Source organism: Cetorhinus maximus, chromosome 29 (assembly GCF_964194155.1).
Source record: "Cetorhinus maximus chromosome 29, sCetMax3.hap1.1, whole genome shotgun sequence".
Classification (NCBI taxonomy): Eukaryota; Metazoa; Chordata; class Chondrichthyes; order Lamniformes; family Cetorhinidae; genus Cetorhinus; species Cetorhinus maximus.
The window spans coordinates 19,709,479-19,732,240 of record NC_135907.1 but is presented as its reverse complement, the minus strand read 5'-3'; the positions used below and the strand labels follow the sequence as shown (position 1 = coordinate 19,732,240).

Here is a 22,762-nt window from a genome sequence, read left to right as displayed (position 1 = left end):
GTAGCGCGCTCAGAATTCTCGCTTCTTGCCAGATAAAAAAGTCTCTCCTGAATTCCCTATTTGATTTATGAGAGACTACCTTACGTTTATGGCCCCTAGTTCCAATCTCCTCCACAAGTGGAAAAAATCTTCTGTACATCTATGCAATGGTTCCCAAACTGTGGGTCACGGCCCCCCATTGGGGTCACGGCCCCCCAGTGGGGTCACGGCCCCCCAGTGGTGTCACGGCCCCCCAGTGGGGTCACAAGACGGGATTCTGGGGCTGCGAGCTCTGAGGCAGCAATGGCCACTTTGGAGCTCGGACTGAGTGCCAACAGCTGCGAGGCTCCATTGAACCCTTTGTTTTTTTGTTCCTAACGGTGGCCTTGGCTTTTTGCTGCAAAAAATGAGGCTGCGAAAAGGTCGGCGCCCCTTGTTTTGAAAGAAAAACCCTGCGGCTTAATCACTTCCCATCATGCATCAACTTCAGCCCCCACCCCTCCCCCCAACTGCTCAGCAACTGAAGGCACTCAACAACTCTTGTACCCCTGTACCCTCCCACCACTCCCCCACCCTCCAAATTTTCCCTCTGGTGTCATGCAAGGTTGGGGTATTAAAAATGGGGTCACACTGGGAAAAAATTTGGACCTTTGCAATCAAATCCCTTCATAATATTAATGGCCTCTACTAAATTGTTCCCCACCCCTCCCACCGCCCTCGGGCATCTCTTTTCTAGAGGCCACAAGGGAGTTGGAGACAGTTTTCTTACAAAAATTCTGTAACGTACAACATTAGGCATGAGGATTTGGCAGGAGGCGAAGGCAAGTAAAGCACATATTTAAAGTGCCATTAACGTCATGAAAACAACTTGTTTCAACTCATCTCTGAATAGATTTTACTTGTGGCAAGAATAATCAATCTTCATAAAGGCAAGACTGCTTTGCAAAGACATGCCGGGCTTTAATCAGGATTAAGGATGGATCAAGGCTTCCGTGAAGCTGCAGATAAAAATAGCTGTGTTAAATGCATGTAGCATCTAATCGTTGATTCAGCAACTCCATCTAACTAAAACCCAACAGAACACACTCACACACGCTTTAATTTCTAGATGATCTAGATGATTTTTAGATGCTGCCTCTCAGCACCATTTGGAAATGATTACATTGTGCAAGCCTGTTGTTAAGGACTGAATATTTGAGGACAAAAATGATGCTCAGATTAGGAATTCTCGCGCATTTGATGTGGTGGTAAAAGCTTTAGCCCATCAGAATTCGATGTAGTGAATGGGAAGAGATAAAATCCTTTGTGATTGGGAAGGGCACAGTGTGTTAGAATTCAGAAGACTGGCGGGGGAGCAGGTTGTGATGAATAAGAAATGTTACAATGGGAGCAACTGGTTTGTGCCCCTAGAGTTCTTCAGCAGGAGAGAATTGGTGGAGATTTGGTACATTGGAATGTAATAGTGTGAGTGAATATGGTATTTGGCCCATTTTGGATTGTAGTACACTGGGAGTGAATATGGTATTTGGTCCATTTTGGATTGTAGTACACTGGGAGTGAATAGTAAGGGGTTTTGTGCATTGGGTTGCAGAACACTGGGAGTGAATAGTAAGGGGTTTTATGCATTGGGTTGCAGAACACTGGGAGTGAATAGCAAGTGGTTTTGTGCATTGGGTTGCAGAACACTGGGAGTGAATAGCAAGGGGTTTTGTGCATTGGGTTGCAGAACACGGAGTGAATAGCAAGGGGATTTATGCATTGGGTTGCAGAACACTGGGAGTGAATAGCAAGTGGTTTTGTGCATTGGGTTGCAGTACACTGGGAGTGAATAGCAAGGGGTTTGTGCATTGGGTTGCAGAACACTGGGAGTGAATAGCAAGGGGTTTTATGAATTGGGTTGCAGTACACTGGGAGTGAATAGCAAGGAGTATTGTGCATTGGGTTGCAGAACACTGGGAGTGAATAGCAAGGGGTTTTATGAATTGGGTTGCAGTACACTGGGAGTGAATAGCAAGGAGTATTGTGCATTGGGTTGCAGAACACTGGGAGTGAATAGCAAGGGGTTTTGTACATTGGGTTGCAGAACACTGGGAGTGAATAGCAAGTGGTTTTGTGCATTGGGTTGCAGAACACGGAGTGAATAGCAAGGGGTTTTATGCAATGGGTTGCAGAACACTGGGAGTGAATAGCAAGTGGTTTTGTGCATTGGGTTGCAGAACACTGGGAGTGAATAGCAAGGGGTTTTGTGCATTGGAATATAACAATGCAGGAGAATGGGAAGGTGATTTGGTCCTATGCAATGTAGTACAATCTGAGTCTTTGGCAAGGAATTTACCAATTAGAATCCAATAAATTGGAGGAATATCCCCTCAGAAATATATCCCATATAAAGCACGTTGGGTGGACCAAGACTTAGAGCAGTTGAGTTATCTGTTTGGTACTAATAACCCTGTACCTTCCCTAGCATTCAGTCCATGTTTGGTATTATGAACACAATTTTTAAGAGCAGTATCTTGCCAAACAATAACAGACAATTCTTTATCAAGTACCAATATAACAAAAATGCCCCCATGAGTTCAAAGGACAATAGGTTTGAACATCAGTTCCACACGCCAAATTCTCCAGTCATGTGGGTACCAATATTCTTTGTGCGATTCAAATGTCTGGTTTGGACGTGAGACAGCAGACATCAGCAGATTGAGCATGAAACTCTGAAAGATGAGGCATTAAACCTTTGGAAGAAATCATTGGTAAAGAACCACACACCTCTATTGATTGACCACTTTTACAGTAGCAGAGACGCCTATATTTGTATCTAGATGCAACCACGCTCTGTGATTGTCACTGCAGCATATGAGGCTGTTAAACTACCTTGTACTTTTATGCAACTGGCCTCTCATTTCACGTATCCATTAAGTGCACGTGGTTTAAAGAGATCACAGATGCAGTTCATCACTCTATCAGGCTCGGTTCACATTCCCTGAAATGCAAAAGGTTAAGGGGCGATTTGACCAAGTCTTCAGCTATTTAGGGGAACTGATAGGGTAGGAAGAGAGAAACTAGCTCCACTGGTTTGGGAGTAACATTTGGAAACACTTTGACACACAGAGAGTGGTAGAGCGTTGGAAATCTCTTATGCAAATGGCTATCAATACTAAATGAATTGATCATTTTAAATCTGAGATTGATAGATTTTTGTTTATCAAAGATCATAAGGGATATGGGGCAAAGGCGGGTGTATGGAATTAGGTCACAGATCATTTTTCTATTTATTCATTTATAGGATGTGGGCATTGCTGGCTAGGCCAGCATTTATTGCCAATCCCGAATTGCCCTTGAGAAGGTGGTGGTGAGGGGTTTAATGGCCCAACTCCTATTCCTTTGTTCTGATAGCTTCAAATCATTAAATTCCTTAAACATTCAATTAAGATTCTAAACTATGGTTGGACTCTGGATGTAAGTGACTGCACATATGCACTACCCAGGATCTATATCCAGGGGAAAAGCTTCTATACATTGAAAACATGTAAACGTCAATGCACCTGGCCAAACAAGTGACTCATTCCTACATTGCTCAACATATTGAAGAGAGATGACATGGGTGGACACTGAAAGACCTTGGATGTGACATTATGGCTGATCAACTCCCAAGCACGACCGAGAGTACGATACAACTTGGACCAATCGTGGGATCATACAGAACAGAAGGAGGCCATTTGGCCCACCTTGCCTGTGCTGGCTGTTTGAAAGTGCTGTCAAATTAGTCCCGCTCCCTTGCTAAAGGATCAGATAGAATTCGGCAGTACGCTAAAAATACATGTGAGTGCCTGGAGCTTTTGAAGGTTGTCCCACTGTCTCTTCCACCAGTGCCGAGAAAATTATTCATGATGAGCTGCCTTCAGTCACGTGGTGTGGAATCAGAGGAAAACTGCCAGCAGAAGGATTTAGAGGCAAATCTTAGTTACGCAGAGTGTTGAGATATAGCCTTCTGCTCATCTCCAGGTAATGCAATTTGCAGCAGTCTAGAGAGAATAGCAGATCGTAACCCACTGCCTTGACTGAGGATACAGAAGTCAAGCCACAAGAGAGAAGTAGGATCAGGAGGACGGCATTCAGCCCCTTGAATCTGTACCATAACTCCATTTATCAGCCTTGGTTCCACATCCTTTAATAGCCTTACTTAAAAATCTGTCAATCTCAGTTTTGAAATTTTAAGCTGATTCCCAGCCTCAAAAGCTTTTTGAGGTAGAGAAAAGGGGCCTCCTTTCTGAGCCAGTTCACAATCACTGACCATCCAAACAACTCTCCCTTCTACCTGCAGCTCTCCATTTCAAGCAGGTGGCTGACTGGTGAAGCACTCAGCACACTGCTGTGAGCAAATCCAGTTTGGGATTAAATACTGTGGGTTTTTAAAAAATTCTTTGGACACTTTTGTTTAATTGTTCTAAAAAATATTGGACATGGGAAATAAGAAAGGTTGCTTGGTTGACAGTAAAGAAGTATTCAACTGAATAACAAAGAGACTGTTCGCTTTCTATTTGACCATGGGAAGGCGGGGCATCTTGGTGATGGACATGTTTGCTGACCAATGGCAGGAATGTGGGAGTGGAGTGGTTGGAGGCAGGAAGTCAGGTGATGGAAATGCCAGTAATATGCCCAAGGGGAGTTGGCAACCCTCGGGTCTTGTGAGAGGGACAGGGCAGAATCCAAGGCAGAGAAGGTCCTGCACCTTCCAGATGAAGATTGAGAAATGGTCCTCCTCCTTCCGTCCCCACAAAAGGCTCCTTCCTGCCTAACGGTTGGAAAAGTCTCAGTGATCTCCCTGCTCAAGCCTACTTGGGATTCCATTGGCACCACAATTCACACAGTCCTTGCCTGCTCCCCACCAGTGAGCAGTCAGAATGGAGGGGAGAGGGCAATTCTCACAATGACTCTTAATGTCCCTTTTCAAAGGCCCCCCCGCTCCCACAACTGCCTACTCCCAAATACAGTTGGGCAAGTTGGGTTAAAGTCAATCCCAATTTATCTTCATGGCATCTTCTTTGGATGGCTCAGGTAAAGCCTGGGTTGACCCGGTTGGAGATATGAGGCTGTCAGCCTTTACTAACACAAGTCCATAAAACAGATATCACTTTTGAGATGTGCTTTCAGATGTGAAATATCTTTAATCGGCTTTATTGATACTAGCACCGTAAAAGCAAGCCTGATCTCAACATAGCAATAAAGACACTGCACTCCAAAACAGAACAGCAATAGAGTTTACACTCCAATACAAAACAGTAATAGCAATAGTAATTCCAGATAAGAACAGCAATGAATTTTACACTCCAATATGGAGCTGTAATGGAGTTTGCAGTCCAATATAGCACTGCAATATATAACAGCAATAGCATCTGCAATCCAAAGCAGAACAGCTATAGTGAGTGTACACTCCTATACATACCAGTGATTGGGTTTACACTCCGATACAGAAACATTATAGACAGTCCACATTCTGATGCAGAATAATTTTGGCCCATAATTTGAGGTCAGTGGCGAAACTACGATGATTGCCATTGAAATCGAAGAAAGCTGCACTGAGAGCTAGCAATTTCTGTGGTGAGGAACTTACCTCCCTCAGCATGCAATTGATTGTAGCATTTAATGACGATTCCCAATGCCAAACTGCAGTGATGTCATCAAGCTGCCTAAGCAGCCAATCACATTGCAGAATTTTCACAGACAGCAAACCAGGAAATGATAGACGTCAATCCACTTACTAAAAATGTTACAGGGAGCAAAATTAGGATTGGATCATACATATGTGGTTAAGATGGAAGTTGATATATCATGAACAAACTTCTAAAAACTAATCAGTTAAAAAAATCTTATTAAAAATACCTAGTAATTTTTCATAATGAAAATTTTAACAACTTTTCATTAGTTTTTCATCAGTTGTTCAGCAGTAATTATTATTCAAATTGCCTTTAAAAACACTTATGCCCCTTAAGCAAGGTTTAACCTTTTTATGGTGACCTGAATTTTCAATGCTCGCTGTCTTTAACTCTCTGACACAAGTCCATCAAACTGATATCGGACAGCGTTTAGTGCAAATTCAGATTAACACAGAAATCCTGAAGTTGCCATCTGTCATTCACTTCTCTGCCACAGGTTGTGCTGTGGCACCTCCTCCCTACCAGCGCCACTAATCAGCAAAATTAACTAAAATGGTGAGAATTTCCCCTTTTCTGCTCTAATATCACTGTTAGAAATCCTAATGGTTCTGCAACATCCAATTTTGTGGCCAAAGTTGTCCATACTCCAGTATAAAATATAGTCCATGCTCCAAATACAGAACTGTACAGAACAATACTACACTCCAACACAGAATAATATTAGGTCCTGCATTTCAACAGCTGAAACTCCAATAGGAAAAAGTAACAGAATCAACACACTTTTGGTCTTCCTTGCTCTACTTTACTTTAAACTGTTTACTTTAAACACCCAAGTACACGTGCATCATTGTGATGAATGCAGATAATGAGACATTATACTTCACAATCAGTATATGTGTTCAGGTATGTCACACTTCACAATTCCAGTATGCTTTTATGGGTCATTATTGAGTTCATATCACATGATCCAACTCAGGCTTCACATTTCACAATTCCAGTATGAGTACTGGTACACCACACTCCACAATCTAGTATCAGTACAGCATATGGTGGTTCACAACTCTGGTAGTAATTCCAGCTTTGATCTCTACATCTCTGCATGCTACCATTAAATCAAAGATACATACAAGAGACATGAGAATAACAACACAGAGATAGCAAAATGCATTTAAGTATTCTCAATCTCTTCTAGTCGTTTTATTACATGGTTATACAGACCTCTTAGACTCCAAAGTTACACTGTCTTCACAAACCCTTCAGGATCATTTTAATACTATAACTACCAGTGACCTGACCAAGATCTTTCAGACTATCATAGATATAATGATTAAATTTCATACATTCCATCGACCTCTTAATCTTAAGAAGGTACCCTTGCCTTAAGTCCACTTACACTATACATCCCATTATTAGCAGAATGCTGTTTTTTTTAAACTCATCGTGAACAGCCCAGAAAAAATGAATGTGCAGATTGTGTGAACTCTCGGTCCCACAAGCCCCCAATTCTTCCCTTCCTGCCTGGAGTTATGAAGTCATTTTAGCTTGTTTAACAGCATTGTCCAATTGCCATCTTATTTCCAAACACACCATCTGTAGTAAACCAAAATTACTAACACAATGAACTGAAACACACTGGCATAAGAACTGGGTGTATCATTGCATTCATCCCACCAGTAACTGTTGGGTTTCAACAGGGACAATGATTCCCACCAGCTCACTCGTTCAATGGGATCCAAAGTTGAGCAAACCTTCTCAATTTCAGTCGTGCGATGATTAATTTCCACGACAATCGTTTTATTTAAATGCTGAAGCCACTGAAACTTTGGACTCCATTCCTGTAGCTCTTACTGCCAAATAGCAACATGATTACGGTCAAAGTGGGCTCAGAGAGTGCCATTGTTCTGTGATCAATTTGTGTCAATAAAATTGCAAATTACCACCCTCCACAATTTGAAGGGATCAATTGGAACAAATAATCCAGCTTCAAGATGTCTTTATATCCATATCTGATCATTGGTAACAACAAACCTGTCACAAGAATACAAATTATGTACACACAATCTCCCTCATATCAACAATTACAGATTCATTTAAACTTCGCACTTCAACATCACATGAGCGAGATAGTATATACAGGATGGTAAATTACCATTACCCCAATGGATATTATCACACACATACACGTAATCAAAATTCTGACACAATCTCAGATCAGCTTCCATTGAACTTCTTAACCCTACTCCAATCGCTTATAGATCCCAAGGTAGTATCAAATAATTGCTGCACAACATCCTGCAAGAATACCAATATAAGAGGAAAACGACAATTTATACTGCATGTGAAGAGAGTACTGATTGGTTGGCAAGTGGCATTGCCATGGGGAATGCACCAGTGATGGGGACTGACAGTTAACTGCCAAGTATTGTTTGAAATTTAAATCAGATAGCTTGACCCTGATTGGTCAAGGCATTGCCCTGAGGAATAAACCAGCGAATGGCTGTCATTTACTTTGTTTAGCTGAATTTTAGTTAAAATTCTGATGAGTGCAAGACGAAAAGCTTAGACACGTCTCTTTTTTCAACAATACTCAAGTTCTGTACTACCAAATGATTAATTGTTTCAAACTTCAGGTAAATTTCCAATACAAAAGATGTTGTTCAGCGATTTAAAAGGAGAATTAATCTGATGTTAGAAAGCACAAAAAGAACCAGAGTTGCCCATGGCATTGACTTCTTTACATTTCAATAGAAGACAACCCCAGGCATCATCAATCAATGTCAGCTTGTGTCAGCTTTTTTCCAGTCTTCAAGTAAAATTAGAAAAAAACTTTCATTGGATAAAGAAGCAAACTGTTACTTTTGCAATAAAAACAGAAAATGCTAGAAAAACTGAAATCTTTGTGCATTTAAAACAGCAGTGCTCATTAGCAATCCAACTATTTAAACATTCTGTGAAATAATTCTGCAGTACTATCCAACTACAAGATGTCTTCTGGTCATTATCATACACACAGTTGCAGTCCCCTCATTTCACTTTTACCCTGGTCACTCACTTCAGAACCATCAAGACGATTAAACAATCAAAGTCATCTCAAATCATTGATTCCTAAGCATCGGACAGAAATTGTTGGGATGGGAGACTTCAGGTACTTGGATAGATTGGTGAAGCTAGAACTGTTCTCCTTACAGAAGGTTGAGAGGAGATTTGATAGAGGTGTTCAAAACCATGGGTGGTCTGTACAGAGCAGATAGGGAGAAACTGTTCCCATTAGAGGAAGGGTCAAGAACCAGAGGGCACCAATTTAAAGCGATTGGCGAAAGTACCAAGGAAAAACATTTTTTCATGCAGCGAGTGGTTAGGATCTGGAATTCACTGCCTGAGAGTGTGGTGGAGGCAGATTCAATCATGGCTTTCAAAAGGGAATTGGATAATTATCTGAAGAGAAAAAATTTGTAGGGCTTAAGGGAAATGACAGAAAAGTTGGACTAGCTGAGTTGCCCTCATGGAGAGGACAGGCTGAATGGCCTCCTCTGTCCTGTAACCGTTCTATGATTCTATGTCTGGAGCTAATGATTTTTTTAACATAATTTAACAACAAACAGAATTTAATTGGTCATAATAAAGGTCTGGTTTTCACTATGAAATACATTAACCAATCTCAGTAATTCCAATTTAATTTAGGCCATTATTTTGTTAACCAAATGCAATAGAGAGGGCAAAACTGTATCCAGTGACACAGTAACATTCACACATGCTTACAAAAATCAAATAGAAAAAGGTGAGGGCAACACTCAAAATCCAATCCTTTTCAATTGGGAACAGTTTCTCCCTATCCACTCTGTCCAGACTCCTGATGATTTTGAATACCTCTATCAAATCTCCTCTCAACCTTCTCTTCTCTAAGGAGCACAGTCCTGGCTTCACCAGTCAATCCACATAATTGAAATCCCCCAAAACAGAAATTTCTGTCCAATGATTTGAGAAGACTTTGATTGTTCAATTAACTTGATGGTTCAGTCCTTTTCTCAGTTCGCACTCGGAAACTGCTATAACTGTCTTTCTCAACATTTTCAACATTCCAACTCTCATTCTGTATACCTGTGGACCAAGCTTACAATTCCTACACTTTATTCCAAAGATTTCCCCAATTTGGGGTTCACAATCATAAATGTAAATAAACATCATATTCACACCTTCCTACTTCCATGCAAACCCATAATGGGTTATGAACACAAAATGCCAGATTATATGTGATGTTCCCAGTGCTTGAGCCCAAGAACCATTCACAGTTTCGGCCAGTTCGGAACCGAAAACATGACTTATATTTCTCGAAAATAATATGCACATGGAGCAAACAATTAACACGCTCAAAACAGCACATGCTTGTCCAACATCAGGGGTAAGGCTACAACAGGTCAATGGGGACAGTGGGTGATACACTGAAAATCAACATAAATCATATTTTTTTAAGGCAGCCTTTCATTTGCAGATCAGAAAACATTTCCACACTATGAGAAACTGAAAACAAATGGCCTTTTCCTCTTAGAATAAATACAGAATATGCTGCCTATTTCTTTCTTACAGCAACTTAATCTTTGGCTGTGGACTTTTTAACTTTTTTCTCTTTTTCCTAACCCAGGGTGTTTTATAGAACTCTTTTAAAACAGTTGTATGCTATGGCACCATATCCTCCTATACAATCTGTTTTTTCTCCCTGTTATGTCCATAGCTTATAACCTCTCTCATGCCAGTAATCCCCAAAAACGTGAAACTTGATGTTACCTTCACGACCTCCATGGGGAATGAAACATTTATGGTCAGGCTCGTGCCTTGTTCACCTGAATGTTTTAACCCTCCAACTCTCCACACTACCAGGAAGTCGGGTGAACTCTTGTGGCATAACAAGTGTATGAGGAGTCAAAGAGGCATCTAAAGGCTGTTCCTCTGTACCTAACATTGCCACTTGCACCATCCAGTTTGTAACTCTGAAGTCTGCCAAGATAATGAGGGTGCAGAAGAGAAGGATGGCCTTTTTTCCTTGTCTCAAAGTTCCCTTATCAACTTTCAGACCTAGGGAATCCTTAGGGTGCCACCAGGTTTCATCAACTTTGATCTCCACTGTGGGGGTGAACTAACGTCGCTGTCTCTGCACTGTTGTTCTTCTATCCCCTTCACAGGACATCGGGTGGTAGAGTCCCTTCAACCACTACACTTGCCTCAGTCTCTGCCAACTTCACATGCTCCAATTTAGGTATTCCATTCTCTAAGTCATGATTCCTGCTCAGTAAGATGCAGTATCAAAACAGTTCGATTTGCTCTGAGTATCTGTAATCACAGTTTTCAATCTTATTCCTGGCTGCCACTAGATGCTCTATAAGTTCTGTAATTTCTTTACCTCTGATCTCAGCCTCTGCTCCTGGCTTCTGAATTTTCAGCATTAGGCTAGTGTCTTCTTTTTAGCACTTTGGAACACTAACACTACTTTTTAACTAGACACTCTACTAAAGACTGTGGTGGCTCTCTCCATCGTCCTGTCATTGTTTCCAGCCCTGTCTCACAAGGGCTCCCCCCATCTTAGATTGAATCCATTTATTAAGAAATGACTTGAGCTCGTCTGGAATATTTCCTGATCCTCCCATTGTTATCTGGAGATCTCTTTAAATCGTGATCCCTAAGAGAATATTCACCTCCTCAAGCTGAAGTATGGGAAACACTTCTTCAAAAACAACTTCAACTTAATGAAATTCAAAAATATCACACCCGACTCACCAAGATGCTGGACTGCTTTCTTGTTCCAAGTCAACTCGTTGCTTTAAACAGTGGAGTACATTCAAATTAGTTGTAACAATGCAGGATTGGGTCTTTAATGAGACATTACTCTTCACAATTCTAGTACATGTTCATGAGTTTTTATGGAGCTTATATTACACAATCTAATATGACTATGCCGATCTCACACTTCAAGATTGCAGTCTGAGCACAGGATAGAGTGATTTACTCACAATTCTTATAGCAATTCTACCTTTGACCGCTACATTCCATACGTACTACCACTAAACCATGGTTCATTAAAGACACATACAAGTGACATGAGAATAACAACATAGAAACAGCAAAATGCACTTAATGCTCCTCAAATTCTTCTTATCATTCTGTTACCGTGGTCCCTTTAGGATTAATTAATTACTATGAACACAAGTGACCTGATCAACATCTTCCAGGCTTTCAAAGGCATGGATGAGTGAATTTCACATATTCCATCAGCCTCTTAATTTCAAGTAGACAGTCTTGGCTTAGGTCTACTTATGCAATGCATCCCATTCTCGGCAGAAATTTGTTATTTAATTCATTGTGTCCTGATCCCACAACCTGGAAGGCTTCACTACCAGCAACACAAGTATTGAAATGTATGTCTATAACATTTGTTTTTTTAACATATGGGGCCCTACTGCTGTGCTGTATTGGAACATAGTGGACCATTCAGCCGCTTAGGTTTGTTCAGCCACCTTCAATCACCATGATACTCTTGTATAAATCAGTCAAGTTTTGAAAATTTAAATTGATCACTTTTTTGGGGAGAGAATGCTCTCAATTTCCACTACTCCATATGTGAAAAAGTGCATCTTGATTTCACTGCTTGTTCTAATTTTAAGATTATGCCTTCTTGCTTTGGATTTTCTCTCCAGGGGAACTTGCTTCCCTGTAACTGTATAGAAACTCATTATCATTTTATACAACTCCATCACCTCTCAACTGTCTAAACTCAAGAGAACGTGAATTAAATTTATGCAACCTTTCTCTCATAATTTAAACCTTTAAACTCTGCTGTTATTCTGGTGACCCTGTACAACACATACTCCAAGGCCAATATATCCTTCCTGAGGCGTGATGTCCAGAGCTGAACGCAATTACTCCAGATGGAGCTTGACAAAGAATCTGTACAACTGAGCATAAAATCATCCTCTTTGTATTTCAATCACCTTCCGATCAAGGCCAACATTCCATTAGCCTTTGTGATTACTCATTGTACCTGTGGACTAACCTTTAGTGATCTGTGCACATGGACACCCAAGTGCTTTGACGAGTCTCTCAGAGTTGAGAAAAACCAGGACACTGAGGGACACAGGTACTGTGAACTTTTATTTCCACTCCAATAAAGAACAGGAATATAGTTCTACACTTCAGTACAGGAGAGTAATAATGAAGACACAGCAATACAGAACACCAGTAGAAGATTTAAATGCCAATACAGATGAACGATTGAGATACAGAATAATGATAGACTCTACACTTCAGTACAGAACGGTAATAGAGTAAATACTCAATTACAGAACAGTACTATAGAGTCTACACTTCAATACAGAACTATAGGAGGGTTTACACTCCAATGCAGAAGAGTAATAGAGTATACACTGTAATACAAGAAGAGCAATAGAGTCTATACCCAAATATAGAACAGTTATCAAGAGTCTACACTCCAACAGAGAACTATAATAATGCCTACCCTCTAATGCACCAAAAGGAGACAATATTCCACTACACTACAATAATAATATAAACAGCAGCAGGACATATATAGTTCAATGATGTGACAAAGGGAGTTCCCCAGGGATCTGAACAGGGGCCTCAGTTTTGGAACACATACATATTTTAATGAACTGAATGAAGGAATAGGGTTGTATATTGAAGTTTGGTGATGATACTAAGTTAGGAGCTACAGTAAGTTTTGTAGACAGGAGCAGCAAATTACAAATGGACAGGCAGATTAAGTGAGTGGGCAAAACTTGTTCAATGTGGGAAATGTGAGATCATCCTCTTTGGATCCAAGAAAGACAAATCAGAATGTTTTCTCAATGGCTTACAAGACATAGTCAGACTCTTTGACTTGTGGCTTAACCAAGATGCAAAATCTTTCCCCTTGGGTTAATCATATTATATATATTTAAATAATTTATAAATAAAGCTTGGATGAAGTGTGACTAAGAGCAATTGAATGATTCTTCAGCCATTCCTCAAGGAGGATATATTGGCCTTGGAGTATGTACTGTACAGGTTTTATTTTTATTTATTCTTTCATGGGATGTGGGTTTCACTGGCAAGGCCAGCATTTGTTGCCCATCCCTAATTAACCTTGAAATGAATGGCTTGCTAGGAATAATCAACCACATTGCTGTGGGTCTGGAGACACATGTAGGCCAGACCAGGTAAGGATGGCAAATTTCCTCCTATAAAGGACATCAGTGAACCAGATGGGCTTTTATGACAGCTATGATAGTTTCATGGTCGCCATTACTGAGGCTAGCTAGATTTATTAATTTAATTCAAATTCCACCAACTGCTATAGTGGGATTTGAACCCATGTCAACAGAGCATTAGTCTGGGCTTCTGGATTACAAGCCCAGTGACATTAATACTATGCCACCATCTCCTCAACCCAGGATAGCCAGATTCACCAGAATAATACTAGATTTTAAAGGATTAAATTATGAGAGAAGGGTTGCTTAAGCCTAGCTCATATTCCCTTGAGTTTAGATGGTTGAGGGGTGATCTAATTGAGTTGTATAAGATGATAATGAGTTTCTATTTAGATGCAGGGAAGCAAGCTCCTCTGGAGAGGAAATCCAGAGCAAGAGGGCATATTCTTAAAATTAGAACAAGCAGTGAAATCAGGAGGAAATTTCTCACATATGGGGTACTGGACATCCCTCCCAAAAAGCAGTGATTGATAAAAACTTTCAAAAATTGACAGATTTTTATTATATAAGAGTATCATGAAATATGGCTCAAAGGCAGGGGAATGGAAGAACAAACTCAAGGGGCCCAGTGGCCCACTGTGTTCCAATTGCAGCACAGCAGAAGGACCCCAGACACCAAAAAAAAGACAATGTTATACACATACCCTCTGATATTTGTGATGCCTGGCATTGAAACATTCCACCATCATGGACAATTTGATCAAGATTATTAATTCCCTTAAAAATTTACAAAAGGAAAATCTCAGAGTTAACTGTTAGGCAATGGTTTTTCCGTTAAATGCCTTCTTCCCTAAGTGAAAAACAGTTGGGATAATGATAATTTTAACTTAACTTATCAGGCAGGAAACCCATAGGGTTGGGTGGAATAGCAGTTTTACACCCACCCAATACCACTCTCCACTGGCTTCAACGGAGATAAAATAAAGTGGGGTATAAAAGCTGCATTGTAACCGAATCCATCAGTTCCCTGATGGATGGGTTAGGTGGAACATGCCCCCATTGTATTCCACAGATAAAACTGAGATCAGAAACACCATCATGTTTGTCACTGCGCCAGAAGCAAAACTGATCTGTGCATCTGATAGACAACCTTAGATATAAAGAATAATGCACTCTTGCAATAGCTAGGATTAAGATGGAACGTGACTTTGCTTACTATCTATAAGATGGTGGCTAGAACCCAGCTGTTTACTCTTTGACCTGTGGCTTAACTGGATGCAAAATCTTTGTCCTAGGGTTAATCAGATTATATATATTTAAAGCATTTATAATTAAGCAGAGCTTGGATGAAGTGTGAACAGGAGCAATGGAAAGATCCTTCACAAAATATGAACAATTATGTCAGAAATTTGAATGACTGATAATTCTTTATTCAAATGCCTGTTTATGGAATGTATGCTACTGTTGCTCCTCAATAACTTTTGTTCAGTTTCAGCTGATTCTTTTTTGAAAGCTGGATTCTGTAAGATGCATAGGAATGTCACCTCACATCTGTACACCCATCATATTAAAAGACATACATCCATCAAAAGTTTTAGTCATTGAGTTGTGCCAAAAATATGAGTCATATAACTAAACTCTTGTGGACTGATTTAATCTTTAATATCTTCTAAATATTTGTAGCAAGCCATTTTTTTTGTGGCTTCACCATCTCTTTAATTTTATTACTTGCAAATAAGTTGCATTTTTACTTTTAGCCTGAACATACCTTTTTGACAATGTGTTATATATTTTTTTGAATACACAGGAAAGCACTTCAGGTGGTCTGAGTAAAAAGACAATTGTTAACCCTTTTATCCCTATAACAGTCATTGGGGTTGATTTTGAAATGGCAGATTCTATTGGACAGAGGGGGCAGATCATTAATCATTCCCCTGAACCTGTAAAAATCATTAAAAACCTATGTTTATTGTCTTTATTTAAGTGCCTTCAGTTGTCTTTTTTAGAGTTAAGCTACTCATTGGTACTTGTATTAAAGCTCCGTTGATGTCACAAGTCCTCAGTTTACATGAATAAATCAGTTTTCAGTAAGAACTCGTACTGCTTCAAAGGACCTCACAACAGTGTGGTGACCTGGTGCCTGCAGGAATGGGAAGGTAGGTGCTGTGCTATCATTTCCATTTGCACAATTACCCTACTCTTGGCAGGGTGGGGAATGAAATTCAGCCCCACAGGCTGGATGAGTTTAGATTCATACAAGACTTGATCCATTAATGGTATCTGAATTTTTGTTATGAACAGGAGTTGAGAGATTTGGGGAGAGACCCTGAATCATAATAGTCACACTTAAAAGAATTAAACTATAAGCTATTTGACTCAATATTAGGATTAAGATGGCATAGTACTTGCCTGACAAAAAAAGGAGCCAATTTCATATTGAGATTGAGAGTACTATATTTAGGCTATTATTCTGGGCAATTGCCTCTCAGTGCCCATTTTAATGCCCCTTTGAGTAGAAGTGATATTGCCTTTAATTCTATAAAGGAGGGGCATATTCACCTAAATTGCATAATGATAAATGTCTAACAGTCTACTGGCTTCCATTTTATATACAGTAGCCTCCTCAGCAGCATTATCCACATAACGTCTATAAACAGTCTTTTGTTCAAATTCATTATCAAAATCTGGGAACTCCTTGTCTAACACCATTGTGGATTTATTTTCACATGCAGCGGTTCAAGAAGAAGGCCCCCCACCAGTATTTCCTGTCATTTTTTTCCCAAGTGCACGGGCAATTTTTAATATCTTTAAATATCTTCTGCGCGGCCATGGTCATGTGGTATTTTAAAGGGGCTAAATTGGGTGCACGGCCTGTGCGGGGACCTTTAGGTTGCGAGGTGGCCATGCAGCTTCGAGGCAACATTGTTCACTGCCATCTTATCAAGGGCATCTAGGGATGGGCAATAAATGCCAGCCTTGCCAGTGATGCCCACATTCTGAAGGATGATGAAAGGTCACAGATCTGAAGCCTTAATCCTGTTTCTCTCTCCACAGATGCTGCCAGACTTGCTGAGCATTTTCAGTTGTTAGTTCATATTTCCAGCATCTGCAGTATTTTGCTTTTCTAATTAAAATAATCAATATCGATGCTGGTAGTACCTGATGATATATATATATATAAAATAAATATGTGTGTGTGGAATATATATTTTTATATATAGACACACACATATATGCAAACTCGTATATTTTATGTATATATATGATCCTATGATGTACTGAAGAGGGGATTCCATCAGACGTGGCTGCTACTGTGGTGACTAAAACATGCTGAATGTCTGTCCTCTTTCCGTTCATATGTTATTGTTTAAAATGTCACAGTTGCATTGCATGTTATGTCCATTGCACTATGTCCCTTAGCAATGTGGTCAAAAAATATACCCTTTCCTTGTTTTCTTCTGTCTTAAATAATATCTTTTAATTCATTCCTGGGTTATGGTTGCCCTCTCGGCGGGACATAAATCATCCCATGGCACTATTTCAAAGAAGAGCAGGGGAGTGTCCCTGTTAATAGTTATCTCTCAACCAATATCACTAAAACAGATTACCTGGTCATCGTGTCATAGCTCTTCATGTGCACAGATTGGCTGCTACATTTTCTGCAACAGGAACTGCACTTCAAAAAACCCCCTACTCAGAATCGCAGAATTGTTACGGTGCAGAAGGAGGCCATTCGGCCCATCGTGTCTGCACCGGCTCTTATTCTCATTTTAATTTAGTGCCAATCCTCTGCCTTTCCCCCGTCATCCTGCACATTGTTTCTATTTAAATAATCATCCAACGCTCTCTTGAATGCCTTGGATGATTATTTGACTACACTTTTTAAAAGCCCTACTCCATGGGCTGTAGAGCGCATTGGAAATTCCTGAGATAGAGAAAGACGCTTTATCAAGGCAATTTCGTTCTTCTGGACGGCAGGATTGCAAATCTTCCCGCATCCAGTCTTGAGAACTACAAAAGCATAGAGATAGTTGGCAATTTCAACCAACAGGGAGAGATTCGTGAGTAGACTTCCCCAGAGCTGTTCTGTGATCTCTTGATCAGAACACGTGGGGGTCAATAAACCCGCTTTTAAAAAATTATTCTTCCTTGGAATGTTAACAGCACCGGGAAGGCCTGCTTTTATTGCCCATCCCCTAGTTGCCCTTGAGAAGGTGCTGGTGAGATACCTTGTTGAAAAGCTGCAGTCCATGTGGTGACGATACTCCCACAATGCGGTTAGTTAGGGAGTTCCAGGATTTTGACTCAGTGATGATGAAGAAATTGACAACTAGACTCAAATTACACAATTACACAGTGTTCCTTTAATTACAACGGGGTTCAATGCTCACGTCACTGCATTAATTCAGCCTGCATTTGTCAAAGACAAAATTAACTCCTAATAAATCATACTAATTAACTGTTTTCATGTTTTCTTCACCTGCATACAAGTATTTGAAATTTAAATAGTTCCCTAGCCACTAATAGAATGAGTTACAGACAGGAATCCAATTGTAAAGTTTGATACATTAAATTTAGAATAATTGGTTCTTGGAGTGGTCAAGGTCGGGAATCCAATTAGAGATTGAATGGCTGATTATACAAACGTTGGGTGCTCAGAGGTGGATTACAGAATGGAATTTACCAAAGGGTTTTGAAATGTTACAAGATTAGCTGTCGTGATTTCGGGTACATGTAGGGCTCGATGATATTACCTGGTAATCAACGCGCTCCCCGCCCCGTCTCCCCCTGGAATTGGATATCTGAATACTAATCTTGTCCCGGTACAAATAAATAATTCAGGACTCCATTCATCAAGGATAATCCTCATCATGCACGATAAATATGACTTTGAAATTAAACATGAAGCGAGCTTTAATCAAACGCTTTTCAATATTACATTAAGCCAAGGGCGGCCTGGTTGGTAACTTCGCTCTATTTGTCCTTAGTGAGTGATCTCTCTGCCTAAAAGGGTATTTACAGAAATTTATCGTTTCCATGGAGGCTTTTCTTGAAAGATGGAAGGCGGCAGATTCCACAAGGATCCCAGATCAGGTCAGGCGAGGCTCAGAGGGATAAGAATATAAATCCACGGAATGATAGAGAAGTGGTGTGCTCTGTACTCCAAACCTCAATAGAATACCACATGGACAAGTCACAGAGAAACACCTATCTCTTATGCCCCATACATATCCAAGAATTAAACGTAATCATATTCGAACGAAATCTGTTCAGTCCATAACAAATCGATCATATTAATTATTAACGATAATCGTTCACCTTCGCCGACCTGACTTTAGTCAAATTTACAATATTTCTGTTAGACAACGACAATTTAATTAGGTTTTATAATTCAAAATATTCATTTATTCCGGTTTAGTGTTAATATCGAATCGAGTTATCTGTCCATGCCCATATATTTCGCTTAAACGACAGAATAATGGAGGACTGAGGAAAGGGACAGTTCAAGGTTAGTTGGACATCAATTTTCGGATTTTCGTTGAAGTTTCGGATCTGGAGTTTGAAAAAAAAAAGTCTCATTCGTGATTCCTGGCAACGAATTAAATCCGGCCTTTTTGATGGGCCACTTTTCGTGGCATTCACCTTTACCCAGGAAAGCAAGGCAGCGGCTTTAAGACACCGATCTGCCAATAAATGGGCAACTGTGGGGCCAAATCTAACGAAACTAACAAAGTGTTTCTTAGCGGACGACGTTATAAACCGGGCCCCAACCTTCCAAACCGACAGAAGATGTTTTGTAATTTTCACTCCTCTATTAAAATGCAATTAAAAGAATCTCCTTTTGACAAATGCAGAGGGGGGTGCAGTAAATGCAATATTTTACATCCATTAGGCTTCTCCGAAATGTTAATAGTTTAACAGCTGGCCAATGTTAACCAACACAGTCACCGATCCCCAAAATTTCCGCCCAGATCGATCTAATTCGGCGGAGCAACATGAATCTTCCAATTTGAAATAAAATCATTTTTTTTTTGCCTGCACAAGTTTCTCGTGTCTGTCTGGTAACGTTTTAGTTTTTACAAAGGCGCGCTAAATATGCGGCATGGGATTCGACTGTTCGCAGATGCCTGCACTCTCCAAATGTTATGAAATATTAATAAATCATGTTTTATACATGGATGTCCAGCGCTGCATGGACGTGAGAGAGGGAGGAACATAAGCAGACACTCATAAAACCATGTGTTAAAAAAACATGTTTATTTGGACTGCCCTTGTTTTGAGAATTAAATCGGATAAATGATTCCTCTCTGGTGACCGGCGACTGTTTTAAACGATTAAATCTGCTTCTTTCCATCTCACAGTCTTTTAAACCCCACTCCTAAAATTACAATTATAAAAAGCACTCGACACAGTAGCTAACCCACAGTCGGCTAAGATCCATAATGTGCTTTTAAGGCTCTTCAACCAGTAGCTGTACATCAATTAGTGTATTACAGGCTGCCCAACATATTCAGGTGCAGATGACTGAGACTGGAGACGGGCTTGTACAAATTCTCCTCAAAAGGGCACTGGTTTTGTGATTGCAGGCAGTTGACATGGGAGACAGAAAAAAAAAGCAGAATGCGCTTCTGTGCCTTAAATTATTAATCAGCCAGAGATAATCTTTTCTACAGGGAGTGACTTTCAGCGAGGCCAGGAGAGAAGGAAGTGAAAAGTAATTTAGGAAGTCCTCTTCCTCTAACTGCATTTTTGATCAAAGGAACGATGTGAAATTGCAGTTAACAGAGGAGAATAATCGATGAAAGATTTGGAAGCTATATATATATGTAATTAAAATCAGGGGGTTAGATGTGTTAAATTCCAACACAGCAGAGTGAACCAGAAATGCATTGTGCTCATCTACAATAATGTGAGACAAGCAAATCTGTGAAAGGTAACATTTTGTAGTTTCACGGCTCCACGTTCGCTCGACTCCTTCAATTTATAGACAACCTTAGGCCCAGAGTGTAAGGGCAACACCGAGGCTTGAAAAGAGTAAATGAGATGATTGCAAACCAGCTGTTAAGTTGTTGTAAAATGATCACCAAGTGACTTAGGTTGAATCAGAACCTTTGCACGTAGATAGATGGAAGTATCGGTTTGTTCTATGCTGCATTCTCCTCTGCCGGGTTTTAAGTACACTGCGGTTAAATTCTCCCTTGCCAGTAATATCAAGGCCCTATTTGACTTTGTAAAAGAATTGGCGTGCCCTTGCTAGGGGAGATGAGGAGGCATCTTTCATCTTTTAAACATTGATCCAAGGGGCCACAATTATGTTAGAAAGCGCATTTGATTTTGGAAATGATGTTTGGTAAATTTTGGAAACTGCTGAAGGCACGATTATACAATGTCAAGTGTCCAGTGCATGAATGAATGTAATTCTTCGATCAATCAGATTTTGCGCCCATGATTATACAACGGCGAATTCCAACATTATTAACGCACAAACCGCTTGTTAGAATAATTTACAGAAAATGATTGGAGACGAACGGAAACTGAACTATTTGCATGTTACTTTAGATGTAGTAAATTGCAATCTTCATGTATGGGCTGTTCCTGGTTTCCAGTTCTAATCCCCGGATCCCCATCATAGCAAACGCACTCTGCTCTAACTATTATCGTTTGATAACGTTTTTCCTCACTGCGCAGTCCCCCGCGTAACGAAGTAATCGTAAAAAAAAATTTGAAGATTTAAAAAATCTAAACGAACGCGCGTTCAGAAAAGAATAATCTTATTTTTTAAAGAGCCTTCGACAGAGGGAGTGGGGTTAAATGCTCGGTGTTTCTAAACGGATCTTTGTCACTCACGGAAACAAAGAATGTAAAAAAAAAGAAACTGGTACAACACGTAGAGAGAACAGCCGAGAAATTGGATTAAAAGAAAATGTTAATACCTCACCTGGAAACAGTGGAAAAGAAAAATCAAAACAGCCTCCAGCCCTTGCGAGAGAGGAAACGACTGGAACGGCGTATACAACTAATAATGTCTTTCAATAATAATATGGCTTTATGGAATATTTGCAACGCTTTCTGAGAGAAGACTTACCTGTGTAGGTGCCCCAAGGTATCCCCTGCTAATTTCTTGAACTCTTCTTTCCTTATCTCCATAATTCCGCCAATAATGTTACCTGCGGTTTCTCTGTTCTATACGGATCACCTTAAACAATTCCAATTTCAATCATCACGGAGCTTAAGGCCGGCTGGTATATTACAAGACCCTAGGAAGTTTGCTAAAGTGACCTTTTTTGCCAATGTCCTTGGCGTATCTATTGATTTCTGGCAGCGGAGAAATAGCGCGCCCCGTGGACCAAATTGTAAAATAGATACATGTTTCTCTTCCTGCAGACTACATGTGATCAAGCCACATTCGATTGATCCATAATATCACGGATCAGCCTTGCTTGGGGGGGCGGTAAATCCTTTGGCTATCCTTGCACCCAAGTGTACGGGATGTTTCATCAGAGTTGAGGGAGTGCTTCTTGAGTTAAGTGGCCCAAATGAAGTTACGGAGCAGGTCGGAGTGAATAGTTCAGCACCTCAGCTGGTGGACAGCTCCCATTGCGCATTTCAGAACCACGGACAGCTCACGCCTTTCCCCCTCCTCCTGAAACTTTTCAGACACCAGGTAACACGTCATTCCAGGGCCTGGGCTTAACTTGAAACTTCATAGCGTTTGCCAACCGTTTGCCGTCCCCTGCCATCGCTCATTGCTTTAATGGGCCAACGCAGCTCTTCATTGGATGCCCGCACTGCCAATCAGCGCTATCTGGCTGGATTGAAGCCAATCAGTCTAGGCTTCCTAAAGTGGATGCTATGGCAACCAACTGAGATTTGATCATCTTAACTGCGGGGAACATATGGTCACACAATACAAGCTGGTAGTGTGAAACAATG

General features: G+C 40.4%; 1 protein-coding gene across 1 annotated transcript in view; it reads right to left on the bottom strand.

Annotated features, from left to right (window-relative positions):
* LOC144669372 (vesicular glutamate transporter 1) overlaps positions 1-22,330 on the bottom strand; it is a 57,189-nt gene extending 34,859 nt beyond the window's left edge. Inside the window, exon 1 of the mRNA XM_078531753.1 lies at positions 21,915-22,330. Within this exon, the coding sequence (XP_078387879.1) occupies positions 21,915-21,976 (62 nt within the window). The 5' untranslated portion in view covers positions 21,977-22,330. The remainder of the gene's footprint in view (positions 1-21,914) is intronic.
* Between the last annotated feature and the right edge of the window lie 432 nt (positions 22,331-22,762).